Source organism: Narcine bancroftii, chromosome 11 (genome assembly GCF_036971445.1).
Source record: "Narcine bancroftii isolate sNarBan1 chromosome 11, sNarBan1.hap1, whole genome shotgun sequence".
In the NCBI taxonomy this organism is placed as follows: Eukaryota; Metazoa; Chordata; class Chondrichthyes; order Torpediniformes; family Narcinidae; genus Narcine; species Narcine bancroftii.
The window spans coordinates 86,689,274-86,707,760 of record NC_091479.1 but is presented as its reverse complement, the minus strand read 5'-3'; the positions used below and the strand labels follow the sequence as shown (position 1 = coordinate 86,707,760).

The 18,487-nt window shown below is 37.7% G+C and overlaps 1 protein-coding gene across 4 annotated transcripts in view; it reads left to right on the top strand.

The window, feature by feature from the left end:
- Positions 1–18,487, top strand: part of tfec (transcription factor EC) — a 103,354-nt gene that overhangs the window by 54,673 nt on the left and 30,194 nt on the right. For 2 of the 4 annotated variants that reach the window (XM_069903865.1, XM_069903864.1), the window contains exons 2-3: positions 10,960–11,208; positions 13,854–13,952. In XM_069903865.1, the coding sequence (XP_069759966.1) occupies positions 10,960–11,208; positions 13,854–13,952 (348 nt within the window). Of the gene's footprint in view, positions 1–9,768; positions 9,978–10,959; positions 11,209–13,853; positions 13,953–18,487 lie in introns of those variants that run through there. The other 2 variants (XM_069903866.1, XM_069903867.1) reach the window with 2 other exon arrangements.

The window sequence follows — 18,487 nt, the reverse complement described above, 5'->3', positions numbered from 1 at the left end:
CTCCAACAGAGCCGATCTCCGCCAATGCAAGGCTGTTTTATGGCCCTGATTCGTCTTGCTGCAGTCCATGCTACCTATCTGGCTATCCCAACGAGCCGCAGAGGAGGAGAACTTCTTCAGGGTAAGCAATCCTCGAAGATGTATTGCACCTGGTCACCCCATTAAGTTCTCCTACCCCATTCTAAGGAAGAGCCGCCTGTCATTTCCATTGACATCCTGAAACCATAAAACCAGATTGGAAGCAAGTCATTCTTTGTGTGGATGATAAAGATGAAGACTCTGAATACATTGCATTTTTCTTTCATAAGAAACGACCATTAGTCTCCACCGTGCTATTTTTGTGCAGATGTGTTCACACAATTTAGTAAATCTGGTGTTCTTTTGCAGCTTTACTTTGAACATGTGCATCATTCTGAGCTTGGGGCATGTTGGATCAACCAGTGCATCACAAAAGTTAGTTATATATCAGAAATGCTATTTTTAGTTGCTATAAGTTATGCAGTTTGTAATAATGTTCTATGGAATTAAACGTTTGAGCTATTTATTATTTAGCAACAAATCCAATTTTAGACTATGAATATTAGCATTACAGGCAGATGTCAAGAGGTTAGTTTTTAGATCAGAAGTTGGGTCAATCTCCAATGAATAGATTCTTCTCTTCTGTGTCAGCTGTGGGACTTTCAAGTGTATTGTACATTTGACAAGAACATGACTATTTAAAGAAGCTCTTGGATACTGGGATGGCAAGAGTTTATAATTGACACCTACAATTGAATAAGTTTATGGGTGATTTCACACTTAACAGAAATATCTAGGGGTGAATATACACATAGTGTGTTGTGTTGCTTTGATGTTAATAAAAGATTTACATAATGGGTTTTGGATCATTTAATTTATATATACATTGGTGTGCTGGATGGTGCAAATTACACTTAAAGCTGAAGACTATGGAGCTGAAAATCCTTGCTGAATTTTAAAATGTAGATTTGGGCGTAGACATACTGCTGCATGCCTATGAAACTAAGCTGGAGATTATTGAAGGACAGCAATTTTAGAAGAAGTCTATGGTGCCTGGGACACTGAGGTGGAACAAGATAGCAATAGTTTACAAAATGATGGATATTCTGGGTTGCCCGAGCAATATCAGTCAGGCAAGGGACAACTCTCCCTTTCTTTTTGTAAGGCCCTCAGTGCCAGTACATGCTTCTTAGAATGGAAGAAACTCTTGCACACCTAACACTTTGTAATCCACAGTGGTTAATGGCTGAATGGTAGGGCAGCGTAGCAGCATGCTTCGCTATTACAATGCATATCTCTAAACAGCCATCACCTGGAATCCGCTAAAAACCCTGTTTCCAGCGTGAATTGACGGACAAATTGCATACACCAGATTTTCAACTCCTATGTCACATACATTCCTCACCTGCTACTCTTACTATTAGCTCGTCTGTATGTAAAATTGATATGCAATGTCCATAACAATCAGGCAATTGTCAAAATGCAACAAAGCCCATGGAAAAAGAATGTAGAACTCATCAGAAGACTCTCTACTCCAGCCTTGGCCAACAATTAATCTGGTGCCATAGTTTCCCTGTGTCAAATGGTACTAAATGCAGTTTTTCTAAACCTGTAATCCCTAAATTCTTAATCCCTTCATATATTAATATGTTTCCCTGAAGATGTAGCAGAGTAATGGAAGGAACAAAATTGGGGCGTGTTTGAGAGCTAGGTGGAAGTTGATAATGATGCATAAGAACCATCTCCTTCTGAATTGGAATTTTTACAGTGGGCAGAGAACAATGAGATTAGTGAAGAAGAGAGGTGACAGAGATAGGGTTCTACTTAGACTTTCCCTTTCATTTAACTGCTTTATGTCCTGCTGCTTAATCTCCTTACAAGCTCTGGCATTACTTCTGATAAAGTACATATAATTTCACGAGGGATAAAGGAATAACGTACAGGAAATAACAGCTACCATTGCATTAACTCTTTCAAGAAACCTATGAAGTGGCGACAAGTAGGACTGTCTCATAATAGCAGAGTAGGACATGCTCCAGAAAATAGAGAACATGCTAAAATATCCAGGAAGTAGCGTTGACGATGCAGCCGCTTATTGCCACAAACTATCTAGACCAGAACTGCTCTCAGCATTTTAAAATTGGAATTTAAACCTCGTTTGTCTCACAAAAAAGGCCCTCAGCTACTGCTGAATAGAACATAAGAAAAGGTAAAAGAAACACATTTTTTAGCATTCAATTGAAGTTACATTTGAGAAGTATGATTTCCGATATTGGTATAAAATAAAATATGGTGTCCCTGTTGCAATACTGTAATTATAAAGATTCAAAGCGCACAGGAAAGTATATCTGCCTGAACTGGTCTTATTTGCGCTGCTTTCAATTAGCATAACCGTGCAAATTCGTTCTTATATTTGTTCCTTTTATAACAAAATTAACCAATTAGATCCTGGTTTCTCACTTACATGAGTGCATTCAGCAGTTGTGAGCAATCTCTGTGTATGCACTTTAATAGGGTCCTGCAGGACTTCATGCGTTGAGTCCTCCTAATTTAAATCAATTCCTTACTGGTATTATTCACATTTCAGATTGAGTGAGGAAGTCTTTTACCCATTTGTGAACATTTTAGATTCTGGAACACTTGTGAACTTAGTAGAAGACCAATTGTATTCAGTGATTTCAACTTGAATTTTTATGAAGGAAAATAAATGGAAAGAGTAGCCTTTACATGGTACTAATTTGTGACTCCAGGATGTCCCAATTTACTTTGCTGCCCATCAAGAACTTTTGTCTAAGTGTAACATAATGTAGGAAAAATTGCAGTCCTACAAAATAGCAATGTAAGAATGATGAGAGTAACTTTTTTTTCAGTGAGTTTGAGGCAGATATTTTAGTCAGAATTCCCTTAATCTCTTTTGCAATAGGGTCATTAAGTAGCATTTAAGAGGCCTCTGGACAGACCCATGAAAACGCAGGGAATGAATGGAAGGATACATATCATAGTAGAGTTTTAGTTTAACTTGGGAATCTAGTTTGGTGCAGACATCATGGGTCTGTGCTGTACTGTCCTTTTACATGGGAGTGCATATGCTCTCAGATAAACGTGTGGTCAGACTGACATGATTTTGGAGTGGGACTAATCCGTTTTCATCTTGAGTGCTGCCAGCTGTGACACAACGTTTTGAATACTAGGTATATTATAATCAAAATTTCAATGGCTGGATGTTTTGAATTTTAAAATTCCATTTATTTTCATTGTTATTCTCTGTTCCTTCCAACTCTACATTTCCCTCTCAAATCCTTTTATAATTCACATAAATACTTTGACCTTATAAATTTGGATGGAAAACCAGGCTGAAAAATATTCATAGGACATGACTGAATACATGTAAGCACCCACTAGACAAGAGGAAGTGCAATATTTTTCTTTCAAACCACTGATCATTTAGGTCAGAAATAAGTCAATGACTTTAACAATGAACTATGAACTGAAGTTCATTTTATAAAACCTGCAATCTAAAAAACCTGAACCTCAGAAAGTTTCAATTTATAATGATGTGGAGCTCATTCATAGAATATTATCGTGATTGGAAAAATAAAAAAATTGTAAATGCACCGATGTCTGAAGGGGTGGGGGGGGGGGGGGTGATCACCATTGGATCCACAATTTCCTTTTTTTTTAGTCACAATATAACTTTGATTAGAGAAAGGGGATAGATTATACATAGTTTTTAGGCTTTTTTTCTTTTATATTTGTTTTTATTTAGTCTAACTTGGCAATCATGGGTTTAACTTGTTTATTATAGATTTATTTCAATCGTTAGTTCCTTAATGTTGATCAAGGAACCACCGATGTAGTTTCATCAAATTTTTCCTTATATTTTGTGCTTGCATATATACAAGATGATTTGTTACATGCTTTCCTTAGAAATGTTGTGTGTGAGGTTATATGTTAAACTCAATAAAAACATTTAGAAAAGAAAAAGAAAATCTGCACTTGGCAGACATTGAGAAGGGATCAACTTCAATCTTAAATTTACAAGAAGCAGTTAATGTTTCAGAATATATGACTATCTAAATGATATCTTCTAAGAATCATCAGATAGATAAGATTATCTTACAAGGATTTAAAAAATCAAGCTTCCTAGCAGTAATAAATAAGAATTATTTCATCTCAAATTCCGAATACAGTGATTTTTTAAAAAAAGATCAGAATAATCATCATATAAAAGCCATGGCATAGATTTGGCATAGTGACAAATATACTTTGTTAATATAGAAATTGAACTATATCCCATGCTTGTCCAGTCTTCTCAAAACAACAAATGCTAACAAGCATCCTTGCTGTTGGAAATGACCTTTTCCAAGTACCCTGCACCTTGCTACTAGTTTTCATTCTTATTTTTATTTATTTATTTATATGTTAAATTAGTTTAATACATTTTGAAAGAGGTTGGCGGAGGGAGCTGAAAAGAAATGCAAAACAAACTGCAGTACAGTATTAGTTTTTATCTGAATCTGGAAATAGAAAATAGACATTATATTCCAATGTTTCAATTCTCACCAATATAATAACCCTGATTTACTCCCTGTAATAGAATATCTCTGCTTGTTGGAAGATGAAATCCTTAACCATATTTTTATTAACTGTAGTCATGACTTCCATAATGTTCTCTTGACCATCCTCTGGCTTTCTACCTTCTATAATGTTCTCTTGACCATCCTCTGGCTTTCTACCTTCCATCATGTTCTCTTGACCATCCTCTGGCTTTCTACCTTCCATAAGATTAAGCTTATTTAAAGCTCTGCTGCCCACATTCTGAGCACCACCAAACCTTCCTATCACAACCTCAGTGTATGCTCACCTACATTGGCATCCTACCCAGCAGCACCCTACTTGTGCTCAAATCCCTCCATGGTCTTGTACTTTCTGAAGTCTTTGATGTTCTCAAGCACTGCAATATTCTAAGTAAACTTTAAATTTCTCCAAGTCAGGAAACTCCATTAGTAACCATTTATAATGTACAGTAAAATCCCTGGTATCCGGAATTCAAGCATTTGGCAAAATATCGAGGAAAATAAATGTTAAAAATAAGAATAAAATAATAGGTAAAACATAAATTATAAAGGTAAATTATCTCTGAAGTAACACAGAAATATTTGGTGAAAATGGGTGCAAATATTCAGCTAGTAGAATGCCTTGGTCATGCTTTCCACATAGCAGCTGTGTGAATAATGTGTGAAACTGCATTGCCATCACCCAGGATGAAGAGCTGATTGATGCTGCTCGCTTTTGGGGTGGCTCTCATAAAGTGTCTCTGTATCCTTGCTTAGTGAGAGTCACCCTGGACAGAATATTTATCTGCAAATTTGGGTGAGGGGAGAGTTAATTAGCTATAATGTTATTATTTGTCTTTCGGGCAGCTCCATGGAGGGGGAGGAACCTGCAGATGCAGAAACTGTTAAATGTTTTCAAAGAACGTGACTGAAAATAAAGTAAAATGCTTTGTTTACATATTTATGCATGAAGTTTGTTCAGTGTAAGTACAGTATAGTATTTTTGTCTTTTTAGCTGTTTATTTTTTTATGCAGGTATATTAGTTAGTCTCAAGCAACCAGAAAATACACTTATCTGGCATCTACCAATCTCCATAGGTGCCAGATATTAAGGGTATTAGTGTAGCTACTTGCATGGACAAACAATAGAAGTAGAGTTATAAGCTGTATTTTTTTTTACTGATGGCAAGGCAATAATCTCTCAAAATTAAAACAATCTTTCAAATACTGTTCTAATGAGTTTGGTAGAAGAGATAATCAGAATGTATTGTCATGAACATGTCACAAGTGCATCAAAAGTCCTAACACATGGTCGTCTTAGCTCTTGGTTACATTTACATTTATAAACATCTATGCTGTTTTTGAACCCTGCTCTTTCACCATCTTTATACCCCTCCTTAAAACCTCTCTGCTTGTCCATGGTAATAGCAATACCTCTGAGTATCATATTCACTGGTACATGGTCAATCAAATAGCCTGCTTCAGGTCATGTAGAGTGGGTTCAAACTTGTTAAAGAGACTGTGTAACTCAAGCTCTTTTTAATTTGGTAAGATTAAAGAAGAAGAAAATGCAAGTAAATGAAACAAATGGCAAATTATATAAACAAAAATAAGTTTATGCAAATTTCCACCTTTTGTGCATTGATGGGAAGAGGAGTAGGATTATTTAGTTAGTTCTTTGAAAGAGCAAGTCCAGGTTTGTTGTGACTTATTTGTGTATTACTTGATGCGAATGCATTCATATTTACTCACTTCTTCATGAGTCTGAGACAATAATTTGGGAGGTTGATAGATTCAAGCCAGGAGCATGAAAGTATTCCGACTTAAAATTTTGCTCACAATAAATTAAATTTTGACTAACCTATGCTTTAAAACCGGACAAGCAAGCAGAGGGTGAAGACAACATCTAGGAATTGATAAGGCTGATGGGAGAGAGAAATGAATGTTCTCAATGTGTACATAAAAGTTGACTATATGAGGGATATAATGAAGAGTAGTGGCCACCTGTATATTAATGATATTATTTTAAAATGAAGTTTTCTGCTGCATTTGCATTCTGAGCATAGAATGCTCAACTTTGTAAAGTTGTACTTAAGAAAATCAAAAGGAGATTTTAGAGAAGTTTTTTTTTTACATTGTCAAGAGACTGAAGGAAAGGTGCCCAAATGTTTGGGCTTGAAGAAATGTTTGGAATCAGGTTTATTGTCGTGAACATGTGTCATGACATTTGTTGTTTTGCAGCAGCAGGATTTGTAGAACAAGGTGCAATAACTAGTATAAATTATAATCTTGTAAATACAAGATTTAAAAAAAAAACTAGTGCATATAAAGAGAAAAAATGAGTTAGTGTCCATAGGTTCATTGTCCATTCAGAAATATCTGATGACAGAGGGGAAGAAGCTGGTTTTACAAAGTTGAGTCCGTGTCTTCAGGCACTTGTACTTACTTCCTGATTGTAGCAATAAGGGCGTTGACCTGGGTGATGAGGACCCTTGATGATGGAAGCTACTTTCTTGAGGCACTGCCTCTTAAAATGTTCTTAATGGAGTGAAGCCCATGATGGCACTTGCTGCGTTTACAACTGTAGAGCTCGTCGAAAGAACCAAAGACTTGTTGATCCAAACCAAAGCTTTTATTAGCAAAAGAGAGGAGCTCTTCACAGGTGGCCGACCAGTCCGGAATGATCCGACCTGGCTAGGGACACAACCCTTTAAGGCCCAGACAGTAGGCGTGGCTTAGCTCTCTGCCAATCGCTGTAAGCACAGTCTAGATACTGTAACTATATACACTATATACATTGGTGATAGATCTGTACTATCACAACAACCCTCTGTAGATTGTTTCCATCCTGTGCATACCTCCATACCAGACAGTGATGCAACCAATCAGAATACTCTCCACTACACAAGAGTCTATACCAAATCTCCTCAATCCCCTAATAAAATATAGCCACTGGCATGCCTTTTTCATGATTGCATTGATATGATGTTCCCAGGATAAGTCTTCAGAGATGTTGACACCTAAGAATCTGAAGTTTCTTATCCTCTCCACTGCTGACCCTTTGTTGAGGGCTAGTTTGTGTTCTCTTGGCTTCCCCTTTTTGAAGTCCAAAATCAATTCCTAAATTTTACTGACATTGAGCGTAAGGTTGTTATTGTGACACCACTCAACTAGCTAATCTATCTCATTTCTGTACCCTTCCTCATTCCCATCTATGATTCTGCCAACAACCATGGTGTCATTGGCAAATTTGCAGATGGCATTTTAATTATACTTAGCCACAGAGTCATGGGTGCAGAGCAGTAGTCTAAGCACACATCCTTGAGATACACTTTTGTTGATTATCAGTGAAGAGGAGATGTTACCGATCTGTATCGACTGTGGTCTTCCGATGAGGAAGTCAAGGTGGCTCCAGTCATAGGTTGGAGCAGTGGGTTGTGGATCATAGCACTTTATGCATGAGACACATTAGAGAAGATAGGTGATGATCCTATCCAGTGATGTTAAACAACTTGGAGCACTCACTTGTCATCAAATGAGAAACTTTACACACATTAAAGATGATCTTAGTAGAGGATTGAGATCTGCTTCATTGTCATTAATGAGCTACACTTCATCTGGGCATTGCCGGAGAATTAACAGGAACAATCTTCTTTCGTGACGGTGCATATTTTAACTTTCTGATGCTACTGATGCTCTCGCTAAGCAGTCATCATCCTGAGCCTTTTGTATCGTTTGTCACATTCCCCATTGTCATCTCCCCAAATCCCCACCATGATCTCCTTATTCCCCCATTGTTTCCCCATGCCCTTCTGACTACCCTCTTCCCATTGACCTTGCTCTAATCATCTCCAGCCATGAGTCACATGACATCTGCAGTCATATGGCAGAACTCATCCATGTTTTATGTGCAATGATATCATGTCTGGCCACAGCCATCATCTCGCCAAACCCATTCTTCTAATCATCTGCCTGAAACCCTTTAAGAGCCCAATCCTACATGGTCCTCTCTCTGATCTGCCTACCCCAGAGATCTTCTACCCAATGATATCTTATTCCCTATGCCCTGCTCCACTCGTCAACTAATTTCCTCAACAAAGCCCGCAAAACAGTTGTCCATGACGGGAGACCTTGTAAACTGTTTCACACAGGAGATCTTTCAGAAGAACAATCTATGGCACGTTCTGGGCAAATTTCATTTGAGAGGAAAGAATCCCATAATGATCAGACCCTTCTGGTGATGGTGCCCTCACAGGGTTGATTGAATCCTAGTGAATTGATCTTGCACTTTTAAAAATAAAGACCAGAACTAAATATAGATTTCATCTTCTTGGGGTTTAATCTGGAAAATCAGATTTTATAGTCATTAAAGAAACAAAATTAATTTTCATTTCTTCTAATTTAAACATGGTCTTCAAAGCAGTGGAACAACATATTTCTGAAGATGACCGCACTTGTTTTACAAATTTTAAAATATGCTCAAAGAAAGCAGAAAATTGCCATGTGTATTACCCATAATACTTTATTGAAACAGAAAATATACCTACATGGTACACTACAGAGGCATTATAAAAATGACCTTGAAACATACTATTTTTGCACTTTGGTTCAGAAGTTTTACCTGGTTCTGAAAGCAAAAAAATAAAAACAGTTAATCTCAAAAACTCCAGAAGAGGATCTGCAATAAGTTCTGTAGAAAAAAATGTCAGCATTTACATGGTATAAAAAAAAGACCAAGTCCTGTGTAGTTTTGTAGTAGGAATAAAAACTGTGTCCTAAGGCTACTTGTAATGGTACAGTTACTGAAAATCTAAGGAGGAAATTGAAAATGCACAAAGTTGTTTACAGTAGGACCAAACTCATACCGTTTGAAAGCCTGTGTTGATGAAAGTCCTCTGTATATAAATATGAGCAACACAATGAGCTAAAGAAATAAGTAATAAAAATGAATGGAGCATGTTTTGAAAGAGGAAGAACAAACAGCATATTATCCGCAGAAACCCTGGAGGAAAATCTGGCAGAAGACAGTTGGGTAAATGGTTGCTACTCAATAACAAGAGAGAGGAGTGCCTTCTCAGTGGCTTTCATGATAAATAGACTAAGCAGAATGATTGTTGTGATCAAACTGAAGGAAAGTGACGTCTTTCTTAATCAGTCGCTCTCTGAAGTAGTTGTCACACTCACAATGGAAGAATAGTCTGGTCTGTGCCAATTAGATCCTTTAGCATTTCTGGTCTGTTTATAAAGTCTTCTACTTGGCTCTGTCAGTAGCACTCTCCCGAAGTCTAACTGTAGAAAGATAACACTGGAGGAAGCTGAAGAATTGTCCTTATAAACCTCAAGTGAACCACCATCTTCTGTGATCCAGAAATGCCCCACATATCGGAATATGCATATTATAAGGTGAGGATTAGGTATACTTTGATAAATGTTTGTAATTGATTATAACAATGATCTGCTGAATTCAAATATTTAAATTCTTTTGTCTGCAGACTACGGCACATGTTTTTCTACACCTTCTCCCCCACCTGTCTCCACTGGACTGCCACTATAGGTTAGCAGCTTAGTGGTGCTTTGGAACATGTTCGCTTTAGCTTTATTTTCAAGGTTCCTTTTTATTGCCATGTAATCATACAAAAAAATGTATGTTCATGACATTTCAGCTTTTGCCTACCATAAAAGCAAGCAAAGGATCGTCATTAACATTGTCCGGTGCCCCCAAGCATAAGCGAAATAGTTGTAGACTAGCATGTGACCTCCACAGGTTTCAGTTATTGCTATTAATATTTAATAATTTTTTTTGGAGATGTATCATTCAAAGTTTCAGGACAATGTTTTCTTGTGCAAGGGAGAGGTTATTATCTTGGCCACATTTAAATAGGAACAAAATAATTAATTTTTAATGATACTGAAAATGAAATTAACTTTTAAAAAAAATAAATGATATGTCAATTAACAAATCTTTAATTTGTAATGCAGACTCCAAAATATAGATAAAACTATGCATAGATCAAAGTTAATATGTCATGAGGGGATCGGATATTATTCAGAGAAATGTATTTTTTGACACACTCATGACCATGGTGATCATTGCTTTGTGGTATTCATAACTGATTTTGGACATTCCAAAAGATCAAAACAAATGCAGAACAGCTGTTACTAAATGATTTATTATTTTTCTTCTATTCCAGTTTTATCTCTGTTATTTTAAACCCAACATGAATCTAATACATACGTTGGAGAAGGTTAGCCATTTGTGTGGTGTGGTATATGGGGCCAGAGTTATTGCTGCAGTTCATGGTGACATTATGTGCTTCTGTGATTTATAATCATCAATATGAAATACAAATAAGATTTTCAGAGTTTTTCACACTACTTCCAATAGGTCCAGACACACCGGGAAAACTCATCGAAGTATCATATCCACCAGAAACAGAGGGAGCAAGTGAAACAGTACCTAGCACTGGGCACCAAGTTTTCCAATGAGAGCTTTTCCATTTCTCACTCATACCCTGAAGAATCTGTTGGAACACCTCCTGTTATGAGAAATGGTCATATCTCTTCAGGTAGTGAAAGTAATATGCCTGACAGTCCAATTACGCTGCTACCTCTAGGAACAAACCATAAAAATGAGGTAATCTTTCTTTGAATATATTTGAATGTTAATTAGTAGAAAGCAAAATTGTAAGTGGATTTACAATGCTTATTTAACTTCATAAAACTGGTTGAAATTTTAACCTTGGATCCAAGACCCAATTGAAGATAAATCTAAGATTTTTCTCAGTCATACAATAAATGGGTTCATCTCCTTGCTCCTCTCTTTTCTAGTTCTTATAAATCTATTTTAAAACTGCTAATAATGAGGCTCCATGGTTCTAATTTAGTTAACATATTTGGAAATGTCTCGTATTTGCCTGGTAGTTTTACATAAAAATGACCTAATGGTAATTTACCCCCATCTCAAATAACAGCAGCAAATTAATTTTCATGAAGCCAAAACACCTTCAAATCATAATAAATTTAGGTTAAGGTATGGCTTCCAATATTTATACCTTGGCAGGTTTGCACTTTCATTCCTTACAAATGACAGATGGGGAATATTTGCAAATATAAGTGCAAGATGGGGAATATTTGCAAATATAAGTGCAAGAAAGAAGATGTTATGTAATTTCCCATATGTTTACATACTTGCAGATTTTGATATTCTCTTGAAAGTTAGCCATACTTTTTTTCCAACTGAATTAAATTTTAACTCAAATAGAATTGTAAATGTTTGTCAAAAATTCCAATATCTGAACTCATTTCTTTAAATATAACTTGTAATGTATAAATGTAGACTCTAAATTGTTGTTAAACTTTTTTATCCTCCTGCTTTGCACCCTCTCTGGTTCTGAGGACATACAAGACACTTTCACTAAGTTCTCCACAAGCATCAAAGCTCACCTATTACTGTGGATGGATTTCATAGTGCTTTGTTATTTGCTCTCGAATACCTCACTTTCCCTGTTGTCAGGTCTTCCCAATTTAAATTATGTGTTGGACTTTCAGTGTGTTGTCTGCATGCTGCGTTTGAATCAAGAATTAAAATTACCTTTCATCTTTGCACCTCTAACAGAAATGTATAATGTTTCAAATGTCATAAAGCCATACAGCGTGGAAATAGGCAACTTGTGCAAGTTGAACATGGTGTCCCACCCACACAGAACCCACCTACCTGCATTTGGCCCACATTCCTCTTATCCAGTGGCCCCTAGACTCACATTACACCTTAAGCAATCCCTATTCCATAAGTGCTCTATGATTAGTAAGGGATTGCTTAAGGTGGTATGTGAATGGGAAGGGGAGGTTGAGAATCACTGTTCTAGACCCAATTGTTACTGAAATATTTTGCTTGAGAAAAATTATTATTGGCCCATTTCCTTTGGAGTTATGAAACCATGCAATTAATGAGTCAATTAGGTACGATTAAAATAATGGTTTTCAAACTTTTTCTTTCCACTCACATACCACCTTAAATAATCTCTTACTAATCACAGAGCACCTATGGCATAGGGATTATTTAAGGTGGTATTTGAGTTTAGGGGGCAGTTTGAAAATAAATGCTGTAAACCTATCCTATCTGTGTATACATCCAAAGTTTTCTTAAACATTGCATTAGCACCTGCCTCAACTACTTCATCAAGCAGCTCATTCCATACACTCACTATCCATTGTATAAAAAATGTTTCCCCTCATTTTCTTGTTAAATTTCTCCTTCCTCACCTTAAACCTATGTCCTTGATTCCCTTACTCTGGGTAAAAGACTGTGTTCACCTAGTCTACTCATGATTTTATACACCTCTGGGACCACCCTTCATTCTCCAGTGCTCCAAGGAATAATGCTTAACCTTTCCCTATAGCTTAGACCCTCAAGTCCTGGCAAGTCCTGCCCCTTCTCCAGCTTGACATCTTTCTGTAGCACAGTGACCAACACTGAACACAATACTCTAAATGGGATCTCACCAATATCTTATCCAACTGCAACATGACCCTCCTAACTTCTATACTCAACATTCAGACTGATGAAGACATTTTATAATTTTATCTCAAGCTATTGGAATTTGTATCTTAAAACACCTAACCTCAGTCCACAAACCTTTACCTTGTAGAGTGGCACGGTTAGCGCAACACTGTTACAGCGCCAGCAATCGGGATGGGGATCCGCGCAGTCTGTAGGGAGTTTGCATGTTCTCCGTGTCTGCATCGGTTTTCTCTGGGGACTCCAGTTTCCTCCAACCATTCAAAATGTACAGGGGTTGTAGGTCATTTGGGGGCAATTGGGTGGCACGGGCTTGTGGGCTGAAAGGGCCAGTTTCTGTGCTGTATGACTAAATAAAAAAAAAATTAAAAAGTTTGAGAATGATCAGAGAGGCATCCCGTGAAATAATTGTATAGGAGAACTGCGCTGTGACCAATTCTTATTGCCATTTGGACCAATGATAATGCAGCTATCAAGACATTTGGTTGCTTTGTGTATTATTAGCCAAAGCCCCTGAATGTGTTGCTCTAAAAGGGTATGTGTCATTACCTTGGTTAACAGCCTTGTTTTTAAGTGAAACCTATAAATTTGATTAGCATCCTTCACTTAACCATGCATGTACATGGCTACTACAGTGATTTCATACTGGAGTTCTGATGTATTGTAGCCTTCTGTCCAATCCATTTGATTGACACTTAAAACAAAACTGAGAGCACCCATGTTCTGATTGCCATTTTAACCTGCATCACATTTACTTTTAGATGGATGACGTTATCGATGATATAATCAGTTTGGAATCAAGTTGCTTTAATGAAGATTCTCCCAGCTGCATGGAGCCAATTTCTCTAATGCACAACACAGTAAGTGCTGACAAATCCCCTTTCACACTTGCGTCCCACTTAATTGGCCAGTTCAGAGTCCTGGGATAGGAATGGGGGTTTGGCTTTTCACACTTGACCACTCCTAACTGGGACACTGAACACTTTCACACTTACAAGGAGCCATCCCTGGGGTTAGGACCGTTCTACCTTCTACCAGTGACATGGTGACACATCGAGCAATGGTGGACCTGCCCTAAATCTTGATCGATATATTATGATCTTGAATTTCAACAAAATTAATCATCCCTAATTATAACATAATTAAGCTTTTTGTACAGCACAGTATGAGCCCTTCAGTCCGTTGTTGTTGTGCCGACCTATATAAACCTTTATAAGGGACTGGGGGGAAGTGCTAGCAATAAATAACAATAGTGCATGATTTATACAGTGTGGGAAAGTTAGTAACACTGTCGTGTTCAATTTATAAACACCGTGGGATAAAGCGATGGCAGACCTGCCCTCCCAGAATTCCATGCGGCAGAGAAAGGGTTGTCTGCCCAGCTGCATGCACTGAGAATTCTGGGAAGTCAGGTCCGCCATTACTTTTTCCCATGGTCTTTATAAATTGAGCGCTATAGCGCTACCAATTTTCCCATGCTATTTAAAAATTGCCCGCTATTGCTATTTATTTCCTCTCTCTCCCGCTGTGACTTTCCCATGGTAAAGTTTATATCTTCATTTTGATCTTTTCTTCCTTCACATTCCTGCACTCATGCAAAAAACTTGGGTCATTTCAATCCCACAATGGAGTTACCTATTTCACACTTGCCTGTTTTCAATGCCGATATCTGTACACACCGTGGATTGTACAAGGGGTCGAGGGCATCAGAGCCCAGCGTGAGATGATGTCATCTGATGCCGGCGTTGAGCTAATTTTGCTTTCACACTAAACACTTTATTGGTTTAGTTTATTAACCACTGATTGGTGGTTAATTCTTGGGATCACTTGCAAGAGTGAAAGGGGATATAGTGTGAAGAGGTAACTTTAATGACCTAGAGGTTGGCAGGGTAGTGTGCAGGGAAGGTCAACATTGTCCCATTGTGCTGGAGAAGAATAAAATGCAATGACACTATGTTCGTTTCTGAAACAAAAAAGTTTGCTGGACTGTCCATTCCCTATAATTCCACCCTTCTCCCCCTCCCCACCACTCATGTACTTGGTTCCATGTTGATAGATGAATAACTGGCACGAGGAGCAGCAGAAGGAGGTTTGGGTTAGGGTCAAGTATTGGGTTAGATTCCAATGGTGGGCTTTGTTGTTCCACCATGAAGATTCTGTTAGGATCACTGTTACAGCAATCACATTATACTAATATTAAAGGATAATATGAAATTATGCTTTCAAGAAACTTTTCAGCAATTTTAGAGTCTAAATTCAAAGGTTCCTTTTATTGTCACATGATAATACCAAAAAAGTCACAAATTACTTCAACTTTTGTCTGCTGTAAAGGCAAACAAAGAGTTGCCACGAGCATTGCCCACCACCCCCAATAATCAGAAAGAGAAGGAAAAGTGAGTTGCTTCAGAAACAATGAGTGCTTGTGGATTTGCCTGCACTGGTCCCACAGCCTCAGACTCCTGTTCAATCCATTGGCAACCCAAGCTCCACATCCAAAATCTGATGCGAAGGGCTCTTTGAGAACCCTTCTTGCCCTCAGCACCCTCTTGAACCTTGGTTCTGATATCTGGAACCAGTCTCCAGCAGCCCACAGTTTGGTGCGAGCCCTTCAACTGCAAGTCACCAGCAGCCCACTGCCAGTGTGGATCCTTCAGCTGTTCAGCCCCTAGCCTTTCCACTGTGCTGTGGTCACCTTCCTGTAGAGTCAACTCCCAGGCTCAACATGGGTGGGGGTGGAGATGTCCCCCCACTTCTGGCACATTCTGCTTCTCTGCCCAGTGTCTGCAACTCCTCATGGTACACTGCTCAACACAGGCTCCGCCATCTTGGGAAAGACCTCCGTGGATGCAGGATGTTTTTTAAAAAAGTCTGCTCTTCTATTAGTCTGTATGGCACAGTTGGTCTTAGAACTGGGCAGTAGGACTCTGTGAAGCAGTGTTGCATCTCTGCTACATGCTCTCCTAGGTCCATACCAGCAGCAGTGCTGCCATTGCAGTACCTCTGATAGTGCTATCATTATATTTTTTGTCTACTTAATGAGTAGAACCCAGACAGACACCTTTTCACCATAAAATTTAGGTTTTTTTTTCATCCTTTGTGGAAGTTCATGATGGCTGATGGCAGATAGAGAAGCTGAAGAAATATTTCAGCTCTACTCCAGTAATATTCCCCAGGTGCTGTTAGCTTCAACCAAGTAAATGAACTTCTCCTTTCAACATTTTTATTAGTTTCATTGTATAATTGTTACATAGGTACATGAGAATAAAATAGAATATTAATAAATCTTATAGAATAATATAGATGATAATGTAACCTATATTACATCAAAAAGTGAAAATAAAACCTATTAAACTACAATTCTACTTATCTAACCCCATCCCTCAGAAGCTATTGGCTTAACATGGATAGACCACTACTGATAATTAAAAAATAAGGTCACCAATGTGGTTGTAAACCAGAAAATAGATAATTTTACAAATTTTGAAAATAATTGAGGAAAGAACCCCATAAAGAAACAAAATTAAGAATCATTTCAGTCGCAGAACATATATTTTTTTCCAAAGTCAGACATGCCATCATATCGGACAACCACTGAGTATGAGTGGGAGGGACAGCATCTTTCCATCTCATTAAAATTGCCCTTTTAGCGATAAGGGAGGCGAGGGCAACTACATGGGATTGTGAATCAGTCAGAATTAACCCCATTGGCCCACTTATTTCCAAAGAAAGCAATAAAAGGATTTGGAGTCAAATGAATAATAAGAACTAAAGACAATATACGAAAATACCTCTTCCAAAAATTGGAGAGGGACATAACCAAAACATATAATAAAGTGTACATTTATCACATTTAGAAGAGAGATTAGAATAGAATTTACCCCAGTGGTTTTCAAACTGCCCACCCCCCCAACCCCACACACTCATATTCCACCTTAAGCAATCCCTATGTCATAAATGCTCTGTGATTGCTTAAGCGATTGCCTAAGATGGTTTGTGAGTGGGAAGAAAATGTTTAAAAATCACTGTTCTAAGCATAACAAACTGACTTATTATGTACACAATTTCATAACTCCAAAGGAAATGGGACAAGAACAATTTTTCTCATGCAAAATATTTCAGTAACAATTGGGTCTAGAGCATACCACCTTAAGCAAACCCTTACCAATCACAAAACACCTATGGCATAGGGATTATTTAAGGTAGAATGCAAGTCTGGGGAGGGCAATTTGAAAACGACTGATTTAGCCAATTGAACTTTGGAATAGTGGGCCTGGTGTACTACTTTAAATTGTAATAATGAACGTCGCACAAAGAGAGGACACGTTTCAGAGTAGAATTGCAAGAGGTCCGCGTCATTAAGGTAAAAAAAAATTCTTTAAACTAATTATTGAATTTCTTGGTAATAGTAATACCTAGATGGTTGAACTGAAAGGATTTTGAGAGGAATAGAGGAATCTAGGAATCCAAAAACCCAAAATGAACAGCTCACTCTTTTGCAAATTCAATTTATATCCTGAAAATTGCCCAAACTGATAAAGAAGTGATAAAATGGATGGGATCGACTGATCAGGAGTGGATATAAACAACCAAAGGTCATCTGCATAAAGCGACACCTTATGAACATTTCCTGCTCTTGTGATTCCTGAGATATCAGCTGATTGCTGAAAAGCCACTGGAAAGGTAAAACCAAATTAAATAATAATGGGCTTAAAGGACATCCCTGCCTCGTCCCACGATACAACTTAAAAGGTTTGGATTTAATTGAATTAGTAAAAATTGAAGCTGCAGGAGATAAATATATTAGTTTAATCTAATTGATAAATTGAGTAACTGAACTTCTAAGAGTTGACATTTACAAAATGATTTCTGTTACTGCAAATTAAGCAGGACTAATTTCACAAGTCCGACACACCAGGTGAACCTGAACACTAATTCAAATACCTTTTAAAAAGGAGCTAAGCTAGCACTGAGGGCACTACCAATAACAATGATACAACATGGACCCAAGAGTGCACATGTATTGATGCTGGGTTTCAAATCTTCAAAGCAGTAAAGATGCCAGGAGACCCAAGAAAACCCTTGAGAGCTGAGGAGTGAGCCATTGACCAGGGAGACCACAGTAATACTTTGAGCACCCATCCCCTGTGGCAAAGATGTTTATTGGCTTGTCACTTGATTACTTACAGATGCAAGAATGGCTTGCAGTCACACCAAACAATGAGTAGTTATTAGATCAGTTTTCCAAAGAGTGAAGGTACTCCAGAGAACTTATGAGAAAAACAGCCTTTATGCAGTCAATGGCACATGGATATGCTCTGGAAATTGATGGTGTTTCTGAAAACCTGTATTATTTGTCCAGCAGCACGAAGCCAGTGTAATTCCAATTTCTCCCACA